Genomic DNA, 19,155 nt, shown 5'->3' on the forward strand with positions numbered 1-19,155 from the left:
GGGAGATTGCCCACCACCAACGGGCAACTGGAACCGCTAATACAGTTGGAGAGCTGGGGCTGAGAGGAGTGGCTTATTCAAGGCAACCTGCTGAGCTCATGGCAAGAGTGGGAGTCGAAACAGCAGAGTGCTGATTTGCAGTCCAGTCACTTAACCACTATGCTGCAGCAGCTGGCACTCATATATAAGGTTGCACCAATTTCTACCCTCAGGATTTGAGAGCCCGCCTCTCCTAAGCATGCAGGTATTGTATACTAGTGAGTACCATCACAAAAGAAAGTCCTGGTTATCAGTGGGTAAGGTCTGTGTTCAACTCCCCACTCAACCAGGGAACACGTGAGCAGCTATACTATATCAAATGCACACAGGGTGGCCAACCTCTAGATGGGGCCTGGCGATCTTCCAGAATTATAACTCATCTCCAGACAGCAGAGATTAGTTCCCCTGGAGAAAATGGCAACTTTGGTCTATGGCATTGCTTCCCTGCTAAGGCCCCTCCCCAGGCTGCACTAATGAATCTCCAGGAATTTGCCAGTATGGAGTTGGCAACATGCAGCCACTTTGTATCACACTGGCTTACCAGTAGCCAAAAAATGGCATAGATGGCAAAGCTTCCCCTGATGTTGTCTTCTAGCACTGGGATCCAAAGGTTTTCTGCTTCCAGATACAAGAATTCTCTAAGCACCACAGCTATGAGCCCAGTGATGGACCTCTTCTCCGTGAATCTGTCAGCTGTATGTATGGCCATTTACTATATCCATTGGCAATGGATGCCACAATTTATCAATTAATTACTCAGTAAAGAAGTATTACTTTTTACCTGCCCTGCTTCAGCTGCCCAACCATTTTGCAGAGTGCCTCCCCCTCAAGTTCTGGGCCTTTCAGCTATTCACAGACTAAAAAAACCTTACAATGTTGTCATGAAGATAAAGTTTGGAAACATTCACAACTACTGTGTACACTGTCCTAATAGCCTTAGAGGAGTTGCGGGATAACAATGTTGTAATGCAGTAAGAGCCTCTCCATAACTTTATCTTCACTGGTAAAGTAGGAATCAAGGGGAATACTATAGGCACCTACATTTTCTCATCTACCCATCTATTTTATATGTATAGGAGCCCATCAAGAGAGAGAGAGACGTCAGTCTTTGTGTCTCACTTGTAAGGTAGCCAACTCTGGGTTGGGAAATACCTGGAGATTTGGGGGTGGAGCCTGGGGAAGGTGCAGTTTCAGGAGGGGAGGGAACTCGGTGGGGTATGCTGTGGAGGCCCCCTTCAAAGTAGCCGCTTTCTGCAGGGGAACTGATCAATGTAGTCAGGAGATCAGTTGGAATTCCAGGAGATCTTTAAGCCCCACCTGGTGGTTGGCAAAACTGCTCAGCTGTCGTATCTTTCTTTGCAAGACTGAAGTTGACGTGTTGGATCCAGGCAGCTTTTCTACTAGTGAAAGGGATGTGTCCCTTTTGGACCACGCAAAAAGGCTATGCTAGGGATCGTGAAACCTGTATGGATAAGAAAAATGTGCAGGGTGGATTATGGTAAGAAAGGGAATAGGTGAGATTAAGCAAAAAAAAAGCCAACTTTATTTTACTCATAGTCTAAAATAATTAAAAATAACCCTTGACTGCAATCTCATTAAGGCCTATGACAAAAAGCCAGTGGCTATTAGCATTCGAAGATTCCATTGTGAGTTTTGAGAATGGAAATAATTCCAAGAGGTGTAAGGTCATTGGCCCGATTTTACATATGAAGCCCTTGTCAGTACCATATACAGCCTGATTCTGTGCCTGCTTACTAAGAAGTAAGTCCCACTGAACTTAATCGGAGCATTCCCAGAAGTAACGTATAAAAGATCCCAGCTTTACCATGCATCCTGTGTTGGCTAGCTCAGTTACAATGACACGTTTTCCAGCTTAATTGTTTAACATCCATCAGGATTCTTTGTACTGATAATTTTCTTTGTACAATGCTTTTACTTTAAGATAAATAGTATGTATATATTGTTCCATACTATCAGGGCTCATTTCAAGGGTGAACGCACAGGAACACAGTTCCGGCAGTTCCCCAAAGAGGTCACATGTCAAGTGGCCCCACCCACCTGACTCTCAGCCATTTTGGGCCCGTTTCAGCCTGGATTGGGGCCGAAATGGCCTGGATCGGGCCTCTGATGGGTGGTGGATCAGTCTCCCACTCAGCCATGGCCCAGTCCTGACCATTTTAGGTGCCTTTTCAACCCCTTTTTGCCATTTTAGGCCCTGAACAGCCAGGATTGGGTCCAAAAGAGCCAGGATAGGTGATGTCAGGGGGTGTGGCATATGCAAATCAGCCATGCCAGTAACTTCCGGTGATGGCAAGAGGTGTGGCATATGCTAATGAGTTATGCTAATGAGTTCCTGCAGCTCTTTTTCTGTGAAATGACCCCTGCATACTCTTAATAGTATTTCTAATTGTTTTGTTTCTGTGAAGCTACTTCCTGTACCTACATCTGATCTGTGGCTAAGCCACATTTTATTCCCCTTCCCAGATACCCTGGCAGGTCTTTGGTAGCCTACAAAACTTCCTGGTGTTGGGAATTACAGCACTCTGTATGTACATATTTTGGCAGTACTTTGACAATCCAGATCACCAGTTGAATATGAAATAAAAAATAAATGAAAATTTCTGTAGAAAATGGGTTTGTGAATATAACTAATTAAATATTTGTATGCCTTTTGGGGGGGGCAGTCAATTGAAGAAAATGAAGTTTACCTTCCCAACGATGAGCTCTGGATCTATGGAATGGACAGTGGATTATGGTAAGCCTCATTAGATACAACTCATTTTTACAAGGCCTTTGTATGAAAAGCTTTAGTAGCTGCGGCATTTGCTTTTAAGAAGAGCCCTGCTGAAGCAGACCAGTGGTGGTCCATCTAGTCTTAACACCCTCACACAGCAGCAAAAACATGGTTGTTGGGGGTTTTCCGGGCTGTATTGCCGTGGTCTTGGCATTGTAGTTCCTGACGTTTCGCCAGCAGCTGTGGCTGGCATCTTCAGAGGTGTAGCACCAAAAGACAGAGATCTCTCAGTGTCTGAGAGATCTCTGTCTTTTGGTGCTACACCTCTGAAGATGCCAGCCACAGCTGCTGGCGAAACGTCAGGAACTACAATGCCAAGACCACGGCAATACAGCCCGGAAAACCCCCAACAACCATCGTTCTCCGGCCGTGAAAGCCTTCGACAATACAGCAGCAAAAACAGTTGCCCTGGAGGGCCGACAGACAGAGCTCAGAGGCCAAATCTTTCTGTAATTCCTTGGATCCCCTCTAGGACCATTTTTTGAAAAATCAGGATGACATTTTCTGTTGTCCAGGTTGAAGACTAATTTTAGCAACAGTTTGCATATGCGGCTGACCAGATCAACAGTTTCACGTGAGAGAACCCTCCAGTGTATACCATGTGGACCTAGACACCTGTCAGTTTTTAGTTTGCTTAGTACTCTTAGAGCTTAATCTCTCGCCCACCTCAATTTGATTCAGTTCTTCAGATGTCATGTCTGAAAACAGTGACTCTGCTGTGGGTATGTGTCCCATGCTTTCCACAGCGACAGCCAATGTGAATAATTCGTTTAGTTTCTTTGCCACTTGTCCATCTTCCTGAAGCAATCATTTCATCCCTTTCTCATCCAACAGTTGGTTTCCTGCTCCTAATGTAGTTAAAGAAATGTTTATTGTTTGCCTGAATGTTTTTCGCAGTCTGCTCTTCAAATTCTATTTTTACCCACCTTCTTGTCCACTTACATTTGCTTCGTCAGAACCTGTGCTCCTTCCCGTTTACCTCATTTGGGAGGGGAAAAAAACACCTTCCACTTTTTAAAGGAAGGCTTTTTCTATTTTTTATGACTTCCTCGACTTGGGTTGTTAACCACGCAGGCATCCTTTTAGAATTGGTGGAATGATTCTTTCCGTGAGTATACGTTCTATCCAGGCCTCAGCAGGATTTGAGTCCAGTGGCACCTTAGAGGTCAACAAAATTTTCAGGGTGTAAGCGTTCCAGAAACTCTTGAATGCTTACACCCTGGAAATCTTGTTGGTCTCTCTCTAAGGTGTCACTGGACTCAAATCTTGCTATTCTACTACAGGCCAACACGGCTACCACCCTAAAACGATCGACCTCAATTAATAGTTTTGCATTTGGGGAGGATTTGACTCTTAATTCTCCAGTTTAACTTCCTTCTGACTAGTCCCTTTCTTTTTGTGAAATCTTCTCTTTTGAAATCAAATGTGATCGTTTTGGACTGTGGTGGGCAACTTCTCATTGACACGAATACTGAACTTAATAGTATCGTGGTCACTGTTCCCATTAAGCACAATAACATCTACATCTTGCACTAGGTCCCACTCAGAACGAATCCCAAAGTCACTATATCTGCAGTCGAGTTTGTGACCAACTGCTCCAATGCACAGTCATTTATGATGTCTAGCAACCTCCTTTCTGTTCTGACGAGGATTGACTCTCGAAAGCTCATACCCTGGAAATAAGGGGCTACTGGGCCTGAATTTTGCTCTTCTACCACAGACCAACATGGTTACCCACCTGAATCTATCTCCTTTCTATGGCATAACTCAATCACACGTTTGTCTAGTCAATAAGAGGATACTTGAAGTCACCCAGTATTACAACACATTCCGCTTTAGTCCCCTCTCCTTCTCAAGATCTGCCTCATGATTTTCATTGAAAGGCAATAGTGTACTTCCACTTTTAAGTAACCCTTAGTGCCCAGTATGTCTACCCATGGTGTGGGGAGTTTATTCCCCTGATACTCCGGGGTGGCACCAGGGTTTCTGGCACCTGCCCCTACATGCACGCGCACATAGTGAGCGCATGTGTGCCCGGATTGCGTGATGACGCTGCTGCGTGATGACATCACGCAGCAAGCCGGCCCCATTGGCTGGCGGGTGGCTGGGATGGTGTGCAGAGGCTGCCCATGCTCCCAGTCGGGCTCAGCGGGTGGCTGGGGAGGTTCTGCATGCCGCCCCGGACACCTGCCGTGCCTGGCCCACAGCTGTTGCACCTGGCCGGGGGCCTGTGTTGGTGGTGGTGCGGGGCTGGCTGGCTGCAGCAGCTGCGGGCCAGGCACACCAGCTTTGTGGCGCATGCCTCCACCCCCAGCACCCCCTTCGGTGCCCACAGCACCTGCCTCACTGCCTCAGTGGTGGTGCCGGCCCTGCTGATACTTTCTACCATATTTGTCTCTGTACCCTCTTTGATATAGAAAATAACTCATCCCTCTGTTAGTTTGTAGTTTATATCCAGGAAAAAATGTGACCTGTTGATTTTCCCTGTTCCCTATTCCACCACATTTCTGAAAGGCCTGCTATATCTAAATTGTTATTTAGCACCAAGTGCCCCAGCTCCCATATCTTGGTTCAGGGATTTCTAGCATTGCCATATAGGTATCTGTACCTCATTTTCCTCTCTAAGGGTCTCCACCTCCCATGATCTTTAAGTGTCCTTACACACCCCTCCTTTACTGTCCTCCTCTCATTCGCAGGTTCTAGCCCAGTCCCACTGATATTCTCCAGAGAGTTTACCGCACCATCCCTTTGGGAAGAGTCAGTCCAAACGAGAGACTCCTCAGTTCCTGTCAACTTTCCTTCAGGACTATCACTCCATCCACTGGCAATATATTCCACAATTTAATCACTTATTGAGTAAAGGAATATTTCCTTTTGTCCATTCTGTTTTTATTTGTTTTGGCTCTCTTATGACTCTCGTCTCGACAGCTTAAATCGTTTGCATTCACTTATGAAATCAAGAACTGTGAGCCTAAGAAACCTAGTCCTAAATGCCTTATCTAATATAAAAACTAAAAAAAAATAGTTTTCAACGAATGTGCTTGGAAACACTCATCAATATTCTCTTCTTCCTCTTTACTGGAGTGCCTTTACTTGTGGGCTCTATGTTCTTCTTTAGGGATGAGGCAGTTAGAACTTTCAGTTCGTGAGAGAGAGACGTTTGTGAGGTGCCAGGCAATGGTGAAATAGACCACCAACCACCCCCTAGTGTTAGAGTGAAGGTCTGGTTGAAGCAGGCTATGGTGATCCTAGGAGCAATCCAAAGACAGCTTGAAAGACCAGAGGTCATATTCAGACAAAGGGTTTTCTTAAGTCCAGTACCACACTGGGTGCCTGAACAGCTTCCTAATGGAATGACAGCCAACTTTGTTCTGACTGTTGCTTCTAGGTATTTCAAAATGGAGTTCAGTGAGCCTTTTACAGTAGTTACATTTAATTGCTGCTCTTTATATTGAGGTCAGTGGTAAAAATTGTTTGTTTGTTTAAAATATTCTTACCCACTTCTCCCCTGAAAAAAGGTGGGAGCTTACACTGCAAAAATTGCTAATTAGATGTAATGGCTTTGGGGAGAATCTTTCTTTCATATTTTGGACTTACCCTGAAATCCAGGATCAAGATGACATTCATTGTATCAGACTATTCTTATGAAGTGAGAATTAATTTGTTCCTAGCTTCCATATGGCCTTGGATGCAAAATCCATCACCACATCCAGAAGACATTTTAGAAATCCTTTTTAAAGGCCATCATTTTAATTACTATATGTGTGAGTTATTTCTTTAACATTTTCAGTTAATCAAATTTCAGTGCTATGCATACTTAGCAGTAATATTTTATGTACAGGTATTTTAAATGCGCCACATGCTTAGTTCTGTTGGGTTTTATAGATTTAAATCTGTATAAATGGGTACAGGATTACAGCCTCTGTTTATATCTGGGTGAAATATTATAATGTTGTGCTCAACACTATTTTGATATAGACAATATACCATAGGAGCAGCACGAATTTAGGCAGATACAGTATTTACCCTTTTTCAACTATTGTGATAAACAAATTTTTCATTTACTGAAAGTTTCAGGTGGATAGCCATGTTGGTTTAGTAGAAGAACAAACTAAGAGTCCAGTAGCACTTTAAAGACCCACAGAAATTTCCAAGGTATAAGCTGTCATGAGTCAAAGCTTGCATAGTCAAAACTTATACCCCGGAAAATGATATTGATCTGTATGGATTTGGTGACGCAATTGCTTTCTGAGCAAAATTATGAGATTTCATGTCTTTGCCCAATTTCAGGTCAATGCATCTAATGGAAGGGGAGTTACCTCCTTCCATGTCTGGAAGCTGTGGAGCTTGCATTGATGGGAAGCTATACCTCTTTGGTGGATTTGACGACAAAGGATACAGCAATCGGGTACTGGGTTCCTTTAGTTTTTTGGACATATCGTAACAACCTGCTGAGGATGAAATAACTCAATAATGACTCTTTAATTTGACAGAGAAGTTCTAATAGTAAGGTATTGGTTTTATTTATCAGATAGTTCAAACTATGGTGGCCAGGACCTGAAGAGCTACTTCTGTCTATCCCAACCTTCCTCCAGTGAGCTCAAGGTGGGGTATATGTTCTCGCATCCTCATTTGATCCTCACACCCACCCTGTGAGGTAGGTTAGGCTGTGAGTGACTGACCCTAAGTCATCCTGTGAGCTTTTTGCCAGAATGGAGATGTGGACCTGGGTCTCCCAGGTCATAATCCACCACTCTAAGTACTATAGCACTTTCCGCACATCTTACATGTGCTCTAACAAAAAACCCTTCCCTGTTTTATATCATTATTCCTTTTAAAAGATCTCCAAGTGTCCGAAATAGTTTGCCTTTGGGGGGAAGGGATAATGATGCTAGGAAAATACGAACCCACAACCACTCTGTGGTTGTATGCATGTCTTTAAATCCCATCCTATGACTGCAACCAAAGGGCAACACTTCTGCACTGGCACCAGCTGCATTCATGCCCACGTGAATTTTTTGGCCAACGTGTTCTCCTGCTACTGAAAATTAACTGGATTGTTTATGGTGGATCTGTTGATGTGAGCGTTCAGGAACAGAGTGAAAAAATGCTTTAACTGATCCTGCAACCCTTCATGATAGCAGGTAGCAGCCATTAATTCCTGTCAATGTTGTGGCCAAATGGAAAGTGAAGTGTTAAAACTGTTTGCTTCTTCATTTTGACTGCTAGGAATTATGGCTACCATTGTGAAATACTGTCGCTAGCAACCAGTTACCAGCCACAGTTCATACCAGAATACTCAGGTTTAGTCAAAGGTATTTTCATCACTGATAAAACTCACCTTGCCTTAAATCAAAGTCAGCATGGATGTTCTTATACAGGAGGTGGCGGCAGCTTCAAGCACAGACAGCTTCAAGAGGGGATGGGATAAACAAACGGAGCAGAGGTCCATCAGTTATTAGCCACAAAGTATAGATGGAACTCTCTGTCTAGGGCAGTGATGCTCTGTATTCTTGGTGTTTGGGGGGGGCAATCGGTGGGAGGGCTTATAGTGTCCCTTCCCCACTGGCAGACCTCCTGAGGACACCTAGTATTTTTGGCCACTGTGTAACACAGAGTGTTGGACTGGATGGGCCATTGGCCTGATCCAGCATGGCTTCTCTTATGTTCTTATGGATCACACTCTAAGCACAGTGTGAAAACCCTCCATAATGAAAGCAGAATTCCTGCAAGTTACTGGCATTTACAGGTTGGAGATCAGAGCATTTAAGGGTTTTTTTTTTTCAAATTAAGGAATGAGTATCATTGCTTGTTCTCTCCTGTTGCCACTATTGCCAATTAGTACTTAATTCTTCCAAAATATTGCTCTTATGTTGAAAGTGTTCTAATTTCCTTTTAAGCTCTATTATGTTAATTTGCGAACAAGAAATGGAACCTATTTGTGGAAAAAAATCACAGACTTTAATGGTCAGCCTCCTACACCACGTGACAAACTTGCCTGCTGGGTGTATAAAGACAGGTAATTGTCACAAACGGGTGATTTCACCAACGGGGAGGTGGCATTAGCTGGTAGACAAACCAAGAGATTAAGCCCCTCGAGCTCATAAATCTGTGTGTCTTCCTGCCTTGGTCAGTTCCCTTAATTTACCTGTGCTTCTCACTCATAAAACTGAACTCTTGCTGTCCTTAATTTGTGCACAGGGCATGGGTATGGTAACAGTGGATAGTTTTATAGCTCTTGGTAATGCGAAAGCATCGTCAAATGTAATGTTCCTTGTCTCATAGACGATTCAAGTAGGAATTTTATGTTTCCCCCTACTGATTTTCCAAGAGCGTTTGGGGTCATAAACAGTATCCAGGAAGGTTGTTGGGGGTTTTCCGGGCTGTATTGCCGTGGTCTTGGCATTGTAGTTCCTGACGTTTCGCCAGCAGCTGTGGCTGGCATCTTCAGAGGTGTAGCACCAAAAGACAGAGATCTCTCAGTATCCAGGAAGCCTGCTAGGATGGAGGCAGTCCTAAGAGACCAACCGTGCAATCCTAAACACCTTGCTGATTTCAGTGATCTTAGAAGGGTATAACTCTGCTTAGGATTGCACTTCAGTAGACTTGATGGCAAAGGGTTAATTTGTGGTTTTAATTCCGATCTTTTCAGGCTCATATATTTTGGAGGTTATGGCTGTAGGAAACAAAACGAGCTGAGTGACTGTTTTGACGTCCATGATGCATTTTGGGTAAGGGACTCTGTATTTTCAAGTAGGACCTTTATATCTGATGGAATGTTAACCAGTGTTTTTATTCTTAACTTTCGTTCTTCTTTTTATGGTTCATGATCTTTTGGAAAAAAATTAGGAAGGACAGATCTTCTGGGGATGGCACAATGATGTCCATGTCTTTGACACAAGTATACAAACTTGGTATCAGCCAACAATTAAAGTAAGTGTCATTTTGAAATCTTGATTAATTTCTTGGCACATTTAACTGCCCATATTAGTTGTGATGTTTTAGTTACCATACCTAACCTTGCATGTTTTTCTTTAACCTCTTGACCGTGTATACGTGTTTTGACTTATTTTATATTTTCGTTTGCAGCACGGAGCTCCTCCTCAGCCTCGAGCAGCTCATTCATGTGCTGTCCTAGGAAATAAGGGCTACGTCTTTGGAGGACGGGTTTTGGTTAGTCTTTTTAAAATTCAAAGCATGGTCGTTCCCACTGTGAATGCAGCCACTGGGCATGAAGGAATCTTTCCCCTTCTTCCCTTCCGCTGCAACCAACCGACACTATCCTACCGAGGGCTTCAGGCAGGGACTTTATAGTTCTCTCCAGGGCTTTTTTTCAGGGGGAACGCGGGGGAACGGAGTTCCGGAACCTCTTGAAAACAGTCACATGGCTGGTGGCCCCGCCCCCTGATCTCCAGACAGAGGGGAGTTGAGATTGCCCTCCGCGCCACTCAGCAGCGTGGAGGGCAATCTCAACTCCCCTCTGTCTGGAGATCAGGGGGCGGGGCCACCAGCCATGTGACCATTTTCTCCGAGGGCAACCCACTGAGTTCCACCACCTCTTTCCCCAGAAAAAAGCCCTGGTTCTCTCAATTTAAAGCCCAGCCCTGAGTTGGAGAAGCAGGAATTGACGTGAACAGGAAGTGTGCCAACCTCTCTTTCTGAGTCATGGTGGTATAATTGTATCGGAGAAGGCAAAGAAGAGAGGAGGGTGCTTCATTGGGCTCTGCAGTGACTCCTCTTTGTGTTCGCCACTATCCTTATAAGGGCGAGGGACCATATATATGTATATATATGTATATATATGTGTGTGTGTATGTGTGTGTGTGTATGTATGTATGTATATATATGTGTGTGTGTGTATGTGTATGTATGTATGTATATATGTATATGTATGTGTATGTGTATGTGTATGTGTATGTATGTATGTGTGTATGTGTATGTATGTATGTGTATATGTGTATGTATGTATGTATGTATGTGTATATATGTATATATATGCCATATATACGGCATTTATATATAAATAAATTTGAATAGTAGCTCTCCAGGTAACACAGCTGATAGTAACTAAAATAAGCAATGTGAGGACAGGCATATTCGTAAAAGTTTACTCATTTTAAGCACAGGAGTTCTCCCATCTGGACAGTTCTCAGGGCTTTTGTGCTGAAATAATTTCTCCTGCTTCCTTTAAAAATTATTCTCATAGGATCTGTTCTTATTTTTTTTTAATAGCAAACAAGGATGAATGATTTACATTCTCTGAACTTGGATACCTGGTCTTGGTCAGGAAAGTAAGTTTTCTTTTATGTCACTTTTTACTCCGGTTTAAGTGCTTCTGATTCAATCTTGAATATGTGATTCTTAAATTTCTATTGAGTTGGTTTGTGGTTATGAAATTTTTGTTAGGGTAGTAACCAGTGAGATAGCCTACCAGGAGACGTCCTTATGTTGTACTGAAATCTTAGTTTGACATCTCTTGGAATTTCAGTATCTATTGCTGTCTAGATAAGTACTCTCATAGTGAGAAAAAGTGGTGTTACCTTTTTTTATCAAGCCAAGAATATTTTAAAGGAAGAAATTCTATAATAGAAAACATATTAGTTGCCTTCTCTTATTTGACTGTTCTAGGCTTTACATCCTACTAAATGTATTTATTTATTTATTTTATTTTATTTATGTCATTTATAGTTCGCCTTTCTCATCAAAAGGTGGGTTACACAGTGTGAGATTAGTACCGTCAAGTATCAGGGCCACAGGGTAAATAAGCACAGGTTTGCAAAGACGTAACATTAGCAAGAATCCAATACAGAGTTGAAGAAATGCTGAAACAAAACATAAGCAATTCTAGGACTGACATTAGACAACATGAAGCACAGGTAGCTCATATTTTTAACGTAAATGTGTAGTACTTAAGGCAACGTAGTGGTGAAGTCTGCGGTTCCTAACTCGTTAAGTGAAGCATCTGAGACCCCCTCCCTACAATACATCCCTCCTATCTGAGTAAAAAGCCTTTTTGAATAATTCGGTTTTGCATCCTTTGCAGAAAGCCAGGAGAGTGGGGGCTCTCCTGACCTCCTCAGGCAGGCTGTTCCTCAGGGTAGGGGCCACTACAGAGAAAGCCCATGTACAGGCTGCTGTTCCTAGGCCCTTAACCAAGTCTGCAAGTGACAGACGAACTCCACTGAAAGTGAGGGAGTACAATGTCCTTCAAGATCTCTGCCTTCCCAACAAGCATCATTTCTGTCTTGTCTGGGTTCAATTTCAATTTGTTCATTTTCAGCCATTTCACCACAGCTGCCAGGCAGGGATCCAAACTTTCTACTGCATCCTGTGGGGACCTGGATAGCAAGATATAGAGTTGGGTGCCATCTTCATATTGGTGACATCCAACTCCATATTTGCTTTATTTCTAGTCTGCCTTTCAGGCTGAGATTCATGGTGGATTACACAATCAATGGCTGGAACATTCATAGATGCAGAGGAGTTAGCCGTGTTAGTCTGTGGTAGCAAAATCAAAAAGAGTCCAGTAGCACCTTTAAGACTAACCAATTTTATTGTAGCATAAGCTTTTGAGAATCAAGTTCTCTTCGTCAGATGCCTGATACAGAGACTGGTCAAATACAGAAGAGCAGGAGAGAGAAGAGGCAATTAGGGGGAGGAAGGGGGAGGAAGCAATCAAAACATTCCTTTGCTAGTATATATAAACATCTCCTTTTAGTGTGTGGATCAGTTGGCTTCAAAGGAGTTTGCCCTGTTAGTTTGTAGCAGCCAAACAGCTAGACCATCCAATTCCAATACAGTATGGGCCTTCGATAACCACAGCTCTCCCTGCTAGATGCATCTGACAAAGAGATCTGTGGTTCCCGAAAGCCCATGCCAGGTGCCACTGAGCTCCCCCAGACCCCACCTCTGAAAGGAAATCTGTTACCTGTGGTAATGTGATAACCATTCATAGTCCCTATTCAGTCCCAGCTTGACAGAGTCAAATTTGCATATGAATTCCAGTTCAGCAGCTTCCCGTTGGATTTTGTTTTTGAAAGGTTTCTGTTGAACTACAGCGACCTTTAAGTCTTTGATGGAATGTCCTGGTAGATTGAAGTGTTCTCCCACTGGTTTCTGGACGTTGCCATTTCTAATGTCAGATTTGTGTCCATTTATTCTTTTGCGTAGAGGTTGGCTGGTTTGTCCAATGTACAGAGCAGAAGGACATTGTTGGCACATGAGGGCATATATCAGATTGGAGGATGAGCAGCTGTAAGAGCCAGAGACAGTGTAATTGATGCCATTGGGTCCTGTAATTGTATTCCCTGGGTAGGTATAGGGGCAGAGCTGGCATCTGGGTCTGTTGCAGGGCCTGGTACCTGTGCTGGTGACTCTGCTGGCCGATTCATGGTTGTGAGTGAGAAGTCGTTTAAGGCTGGGGGGCTGTCTGTAGCCAAGGAAAGGTCTTCCACCCAGGGCTTCTGAGAGACAGGTATCATTTTCCAGGATGGGTTGTAGCTCACTGATGATACGTTGGATGGGTTTGAGCTGGGAGCTATAGGTGACAACCAGTGGTGTTCTATTGTTAGTTCCTTTAGGTTTGTCCTGGAGTAGACTGTTTCTGGGTACTAGTCTGGCCCTGTTGATTTGTTTCTTCACTTCATTTGGTGGGTACTGTAGTCCCAAAAATGCTTGTTGTAAATCTCTTAAGTGTGAGTCTCAGTCGAGAGCATTGGAGCAGATACGGTTGTAACGTAAGGCTTGGCTGTAGACAATAGACCGAGTGGTATGTTTAGGGTGGTAGCTGGAGGCATGTAGATATGAGTATCGGTCTGTTGGTTTCCGGTATAAGGTGGTATTTATTCGTCCATTATGTAGTTGTACAGTGGTGTCCAGGAAGTGTACCTGTTCTGTAGAGTGGTCCAGGTTTAGGTTGATAGTAGGGTGAAAGTTATTGAAGTCCTGATGAAATCTCTCAAGAGCTTCCTTCCCATGGGTCCAAATGATGAAGATGTCATCCAGGAATCTTAAGTATAGTAGTGGTTCCAGTGGATGGGAGCTGAGGAAGCGTTGTTCCAAGTCCGCCATGAATATGTTAGCATATTGTGGTGCCATGCGTGTGCCCATGGCTGTGCCATTAATCTGTAGATATAAGTTGTCACCAAATTCGAAGTAATTGTGAGTGAGTACGAAGTGACAAAGTTCAGTGGCGAGGTGTGCTGTGGTTTTGTCCGGGATAGTATTCCCTATGGCTAGTAGTCCATCTGCATGTGGGATATTGGTGCCAGGCCACGGGGGTGCAAGCACAGCCTCTCTGCAACAGTCTGCTGGCTCCTGAAGGCTCCCTGCCTGGTTGAAGTGGCAAAGGGACTGGAATGTTTCTTGACCTTGTGGAGCTTGGGGAAGGGACCCCAGAGGCTGCCACTGGTTCTGGAGTGGGAGGTTCAGAGTCCAGATCTGAGGAGGAAGGCGTGGCTGCTGCCCAGGGTGAAGAGGCCGATCCTGTCTGCTGAGGCTCCTCTTGGACACTAAAGAGGGGTCACAGAGGTGTCTTGGATGTTCCATTCTGGAGTGCCTCCAGGACTTAGTCTGAGCCATTGGCTTCTTCACCCAGTGAGGTGTCGGTCAATTACACGGACAGACCCGTGGGTGGAGCCACATCTGCAATGACCATCTACTAAAAAAGCCATATGACTACAGCGAACCCTGTGCACCAGCTCACCAAACTTATACACACACACACACACACACACACAAATATATGAGATATAGCTATTAATATTCAATTCAAAGTATTGGTTGTTACATACAAAGCTCTTCACGTCCTTGGCCCAGCATATTTACAGGACCGCCTCCCTCCCTATGTCTTTCCATGGCAGCTTCGCTCATCTGAACAGGGTCTCTTGCAGGTGCCAGCCTGCACATGGGCGAAATCAACAGCAGCCCGCACATGGGCTTTCTCTGTGGTGGCCCCTATCTTGTGAAACGGCCTGCCTGAGGAGGTTAGGAGAGCCCCCACTCTCCTGGCTTTCCGCAAAGGATGCAAAATCATATTCAAAAAGGTTTTTTACTCAGGAGAGAAGTATTGTAGGGCAGGGGTCTCAGATGCTTTGCTAATAAGTTAGGGAACATAGACTTCTATGTTGCCTTGCATATTATATGTCCTCCTATATGCTACCTATGCTTCCTGTTACCTAATGTCAGTCCTAGAATTGATTCTGTTCTGTTTCAGCAGTTCTTCAACTCTGCATTGCATCCTTGCTAATGCTGTGCCTTTGTAAAATCCTATGACAATGTTTATGGAAATGTCCTTGACATTGTTTGGAAATGTCCTTGATACTGATTGTACTAATCTCACACTATGTAATCCGCCTTGACTCTCAGTGAGAAAGGCGGACTATAAATGACATACATGCATGCATACATACATACATACATAATATAAAGTATTAATTATAACCCAGCTTTTTAAAATGCTCAGAGTGCCCTTGAGCATGTAGGTTTGTCTCTCCCCACCACTGCTGAACCTTAGCTTTGTCTATCTGGGCTGTATCTGTACTGAGAGAAAAGGCCTTCCCACTCTTTTTCAGCATGAGGCACAGGTTGAGTGGGAGAGTGAAGAATTCAAAGGAAAGCAAACTGGCTGTCTGCAGCTGAAGAGCCCGTGGACAAGTCTCCCTCTCAACAATCTCATGTTGGACTCTCCCCTTGAAATTTCTCTGAGGACTTTATACTTCAAGGGGAGATTGCAACATGAGATTGCTGAAATGGAGTTCATTCACAAATTCAGAACAGTGGACCCCCCGACCCCCCCCCCGGATCAAACAGAGACTTAGGGTTCTTATCTCATTACAGATACTAATTTCTGCTCTAATCAAGTTGCATTGTACCTTTATGTCCTGATGCCCTTCCTTGTAACACTCCACCACGCTCCCTTTGGCTGGGATATAAAGGCGCAGGGATCTCCATTCCTACTCGTGTCTGAAGAAGGGAGCTCTGACTCTTGAAAGCTGACACCCTGAAAATCTTGTTGGTCTCTGGGGTGCCCATGGACTCAAATCCGGCTTGCACAATCAGTCATCTTAATTACTCCGTGTGCTTTGCTCAAGCGGAAGTCGTCCCAACCCTTTGATTATTTGGTTGCCCTTTCTACACCTTTTCTAGTTCCACAACATCATTTTTGAGACGGGGCAATAGAACGGAATAGTATTCTAGATGTCGCTGCATGGTAGATTTATATAAATTCATTTCCATACCGGCTGTCTTATTTTCAGTCCCTTAGCCAAGAAGAAGCTTCCAGAAAGTTCCACTGAGAAGTACAAAGCTTGTAAAGAATAAGTAATTGCTCTGTAAGCAAATTATCCAATTCATGCTCTGTTCAGAAAACAGTCACCTGAGCCTCACATAAAAATGAAAAACTCCCAGCCTGATAATTCTTGTGTTTATCTCTTTTATTATGTATGCCTTTGTTATTTTTGTTCCTTTTCTACCCAGAATTTGTACAAATGGAGAAAAACCAGCAGAGAGATCATGGCACACTTTGACGCCTGTAGCAGATGACAAACTGTTCCTGTTCGGTGGGCTGAGTTCAGACAATGCACCTCTAAGTAAGTAGAGGGTGGTTGTTTTTTTTCAAAATCTCTTGAGTTTGTTGTGCAAATAGTGGTCCAAGTTAAAATTACTTAATTGATGTGATTAGTGAACTAAAATAATAATTGTGAATTAAGATTTGCCTCCGATGAATGTATGGAATGGCAGTAGCTACAGCCCATCCTGGCCCCCTCATCCCTATACCAAAGTTGATGAAAACAAAACTTAAAAAACAACTTTTCCCTTCACTGCTGATCCAAATTTAACCGACCCTTCACACTGTAATGTGAAACTGCTGAGTTTTCTTTTGCTGCAAAAAAATCCATAGGCAGCTAAAGCTAAAATCAATTCAGAAATGGTTGTTGGGGGTTTTCCGGGCTGTCTTGCCGTGGTCTTGGCATTGTAGTTCCTGACGTTTCGCCAGCAGCTGTGGCTGGCATCTTCAGAGGTATGGCACCAAAAGACAGAGATCTCTCAGTGTCACAGTGTGGAAAAGATGTTGGCAGGTCATTTGTATCTACTCAGGAGGGGTGGGGTTGAGCTGAGTCATTCTGTAAGAGTTTCCCAGGGTGTGGAATGCTAATGGCGGGAGGCTTCACTGTATCCCGAGGAGGTTCTTTTGCATATGGATTGGGGCTTGATGTGCTAATCTTCTCTGCAGGGCTATTGTCGGGTGTGGAGTGTTTTGTTGGCCTGGTGTTTTTCAGAACTGGAGCCCATGCTCTGTTCATTCTTAAGGTTTCTTCTTTCCTGTTGAAGTTTTGCTTATGCTTGTGAATTTCAATGGCTTCCCTGTGCAGTCTGACAAAGTAGTTGGAAGTGTTGTCCAGTATTTTGGTGTCCTGGAATAAGATACTGTGCCCTGTTTGAGTTAGGCTATGTTCAGCCACTGCTGATTTTTCAGGCTGTCCAAGTCTGCAGTGTCAGGAACTACAATGCCAAGACCACGGCAATACAGCCCGGAAAACCCCCAACAACCATCGTTCTCCAGCCGTGAAAGCCTTCGACAATACATCAATTCAGAAATATTTAGTATAAAAACAAGCCTGACCATTTTTTTTAGGATTACATCCTGTACCTACAGCAACTCTAGAAAATGCATACTGAGCTCTTGCAGAAGAGGGTTTTATACTTTTCTCGAGGCCCCTGCCGCCTTCCTTCAAATTGGTTGCAGTTTCCCTTCCAAAATGAGCCAATCTTGAGTCCTGAATCGAGTCTTGAGTCCCAGCAGCTCTAGACAGGAAGAGGTGGGCTTTTCCCTCTTCTCCACGGTGAGAGATTCTCCATTAAGCACAGGGTCCCTCTGAAGGGTTCCAGATGTGAAAGAAGTTGCCTAGGAAGGCCACAGGGGCCAGAAACTCTGGCAAAACAGGGGAAATCGTAGTGAATCCATTGCTTCTAAGTCCCACAGTTCATTACACCTAGTGAACTACTTTTGGTGCCAGAGAGCATTTCAGATGCAGGTTGTGATAACATGGCATGGAAGCCAAAAAGGTCAAACATTCTGTGCCGCCTCTGGAATGCGCTGGCGTAGCTCTTTCAGTCGTTACCAGGGTTTCTCTGTTTTTTTTCTTATTAAGTATTTATTTGCTGGCTTCATGTTCAACACAAAATTGACGTCATTTATTATCAATGGAAATTTACTGGGTAGCATTAATCTGTGCATCTTTATTTTCAGGTGATGGCTGGATTTATAGTGTGGCACCAAATGAATGGCAACCGCTTGCCTATTTACCAAAGAACAGACCTAGGTATCTTCAGCTAGCCCACACTTGTTGTGACTGAGATAAGTAGGAATAGATTATGTCAACATCATTGTGTTCTCTTTTTTTAAAAAGAAACTTGCTTGCATGTTAATGCTTGTATTTTAAATAACTTTCAGTGCCCTTCCTACCAGATGATACCAAAAAGGTATCAGTCACGTTATTGTGGGGAATGTAAGGTTTAAATAATGTCTGACTCAGTCTGAGCCTGTCAAGAACAGGCAGTTAATCGATGCGTAGAACGTTCAGTTGACTACTTGCTGCCCTACCCTGTGCAGAGTCTTCTGCTTTGGCATTTCTGTCCCAAACATATTTATTTGGAAGAACACACCTTGGTTTCAGAGGAAGTTGCTTCCCAGATCACACAGTCAAAATTAACAACTTGAAAGACTTGGCTTGAGCAAACTTGTGTCTTGCAGGAAGCATTGGGTGCTACGGGTGAGAGATTGCATCCACACATATGATGTAATGCTTGGAAGGAGAGCCTACATATCTGACATCCAGTGCAGATGAGGCCATATTTCATGGTTATTAACCTACATAAACCGGCGAAATAACAGCACTGTACTGACCAATTTTAAATGTTTTCAGCCAGTTGATAGACGAAGCTGCCATTGTTCTGTCTAGCTCTGGCAGCCACTTTTCAGGGAGTTGGGCAGAGGAACGTCTTTCCTGACATCTTCTGCCCAAGATCCTTTGACTGAAAATGTTGGGGATCAATACTGGGACCACCTGCATACCTAGCAGGTGCTCTACCCCTTAGTTATAGGTTGTTCTCCAGCAAATGTCACATCAGTATATGGCCAGGTGGATGCAATCTTGCTCTTGCAACACCCTTAGCATCTACACATACCAGCTAGGCCAAAGAAACTACTATATCAGGTTGCCCTTCTACTTTTTAATTCAAAGTCTGAAGCAGATATACAATGCATTAGGCAGATCACACACAGTCACTACTGTTTATTCCATTTTGTAGTTCTTACTCTT

The 19,155-nt window shown here is 43.7% G+C and overlaps 1 protein-coding gene across 1 annotated transcript in view; it reads left to right on the plus strand.

Annotated features, from left to right (window-relative positions):
• The window catches only part of KLHDC1 (kelch domain containing 1), a 31,390-nt gene that overhangs the window by 1,358 nt on the left and 10,877 nt on the right, over nucleotides 1-19,155 (plus strand). Inside the window, exons 2-10 of the mRNA XM_054972606.1 lie at nucleotides 2,724-2,794; nucleotides 7,124-7,241; nucleotides 8,734-8,852; nucleotides 9,486-9,564; nucleotides 9,683-9,766; nucleotides 9,923-10,006; nucleotides 11,066-11,124; nucleotides 16,310-16,422; nucleotides 18,084-18,156. Of these exons, the coding sequence (XP_054828581.1) occupies nucleotides 2,724-2,794; nucleotides 7,124-7,241; nucleotides 8,734-8,852; nucleotides 9,486-9,564; nucleotides 9,683-9,766; nucleotides 9,923-10,006; nucleotides 11,066-11,124; nucleotides 16,310-16,422; nucleotides 18,084-18,156 (800 nt within the window). The remainder of the gene's footprint in view (nucleotides 1-2,723; nucleotides 2,795-7,123; nucleotides 7,242-8,733; nucleotides 8,853-9,485; nucleotides 9,565-9,682; nucleotides 9,767-9,922; nucleotides 10,007-11,065; nucleotides 11,125-16,309; nucleotides 16,423-18,083; nucleotides 18,157-19,155) is intronic.

The sequence above is a fragment of the Eublepharis macularius genome, chromosome 2 (assembly GCF_028583425.1).
Source record: "Eublepharis macularius isolate TG4126 chromosome 2, MPM_Emac_v1.0, whole genome shotgun sequence".
NCBI classification, from domain to species: Eukaryota; Metazoa; Chordata; class Lepidosauria; order Squamata; family Eublepharidae; genus Eublepharis; species Eublepharis macularius.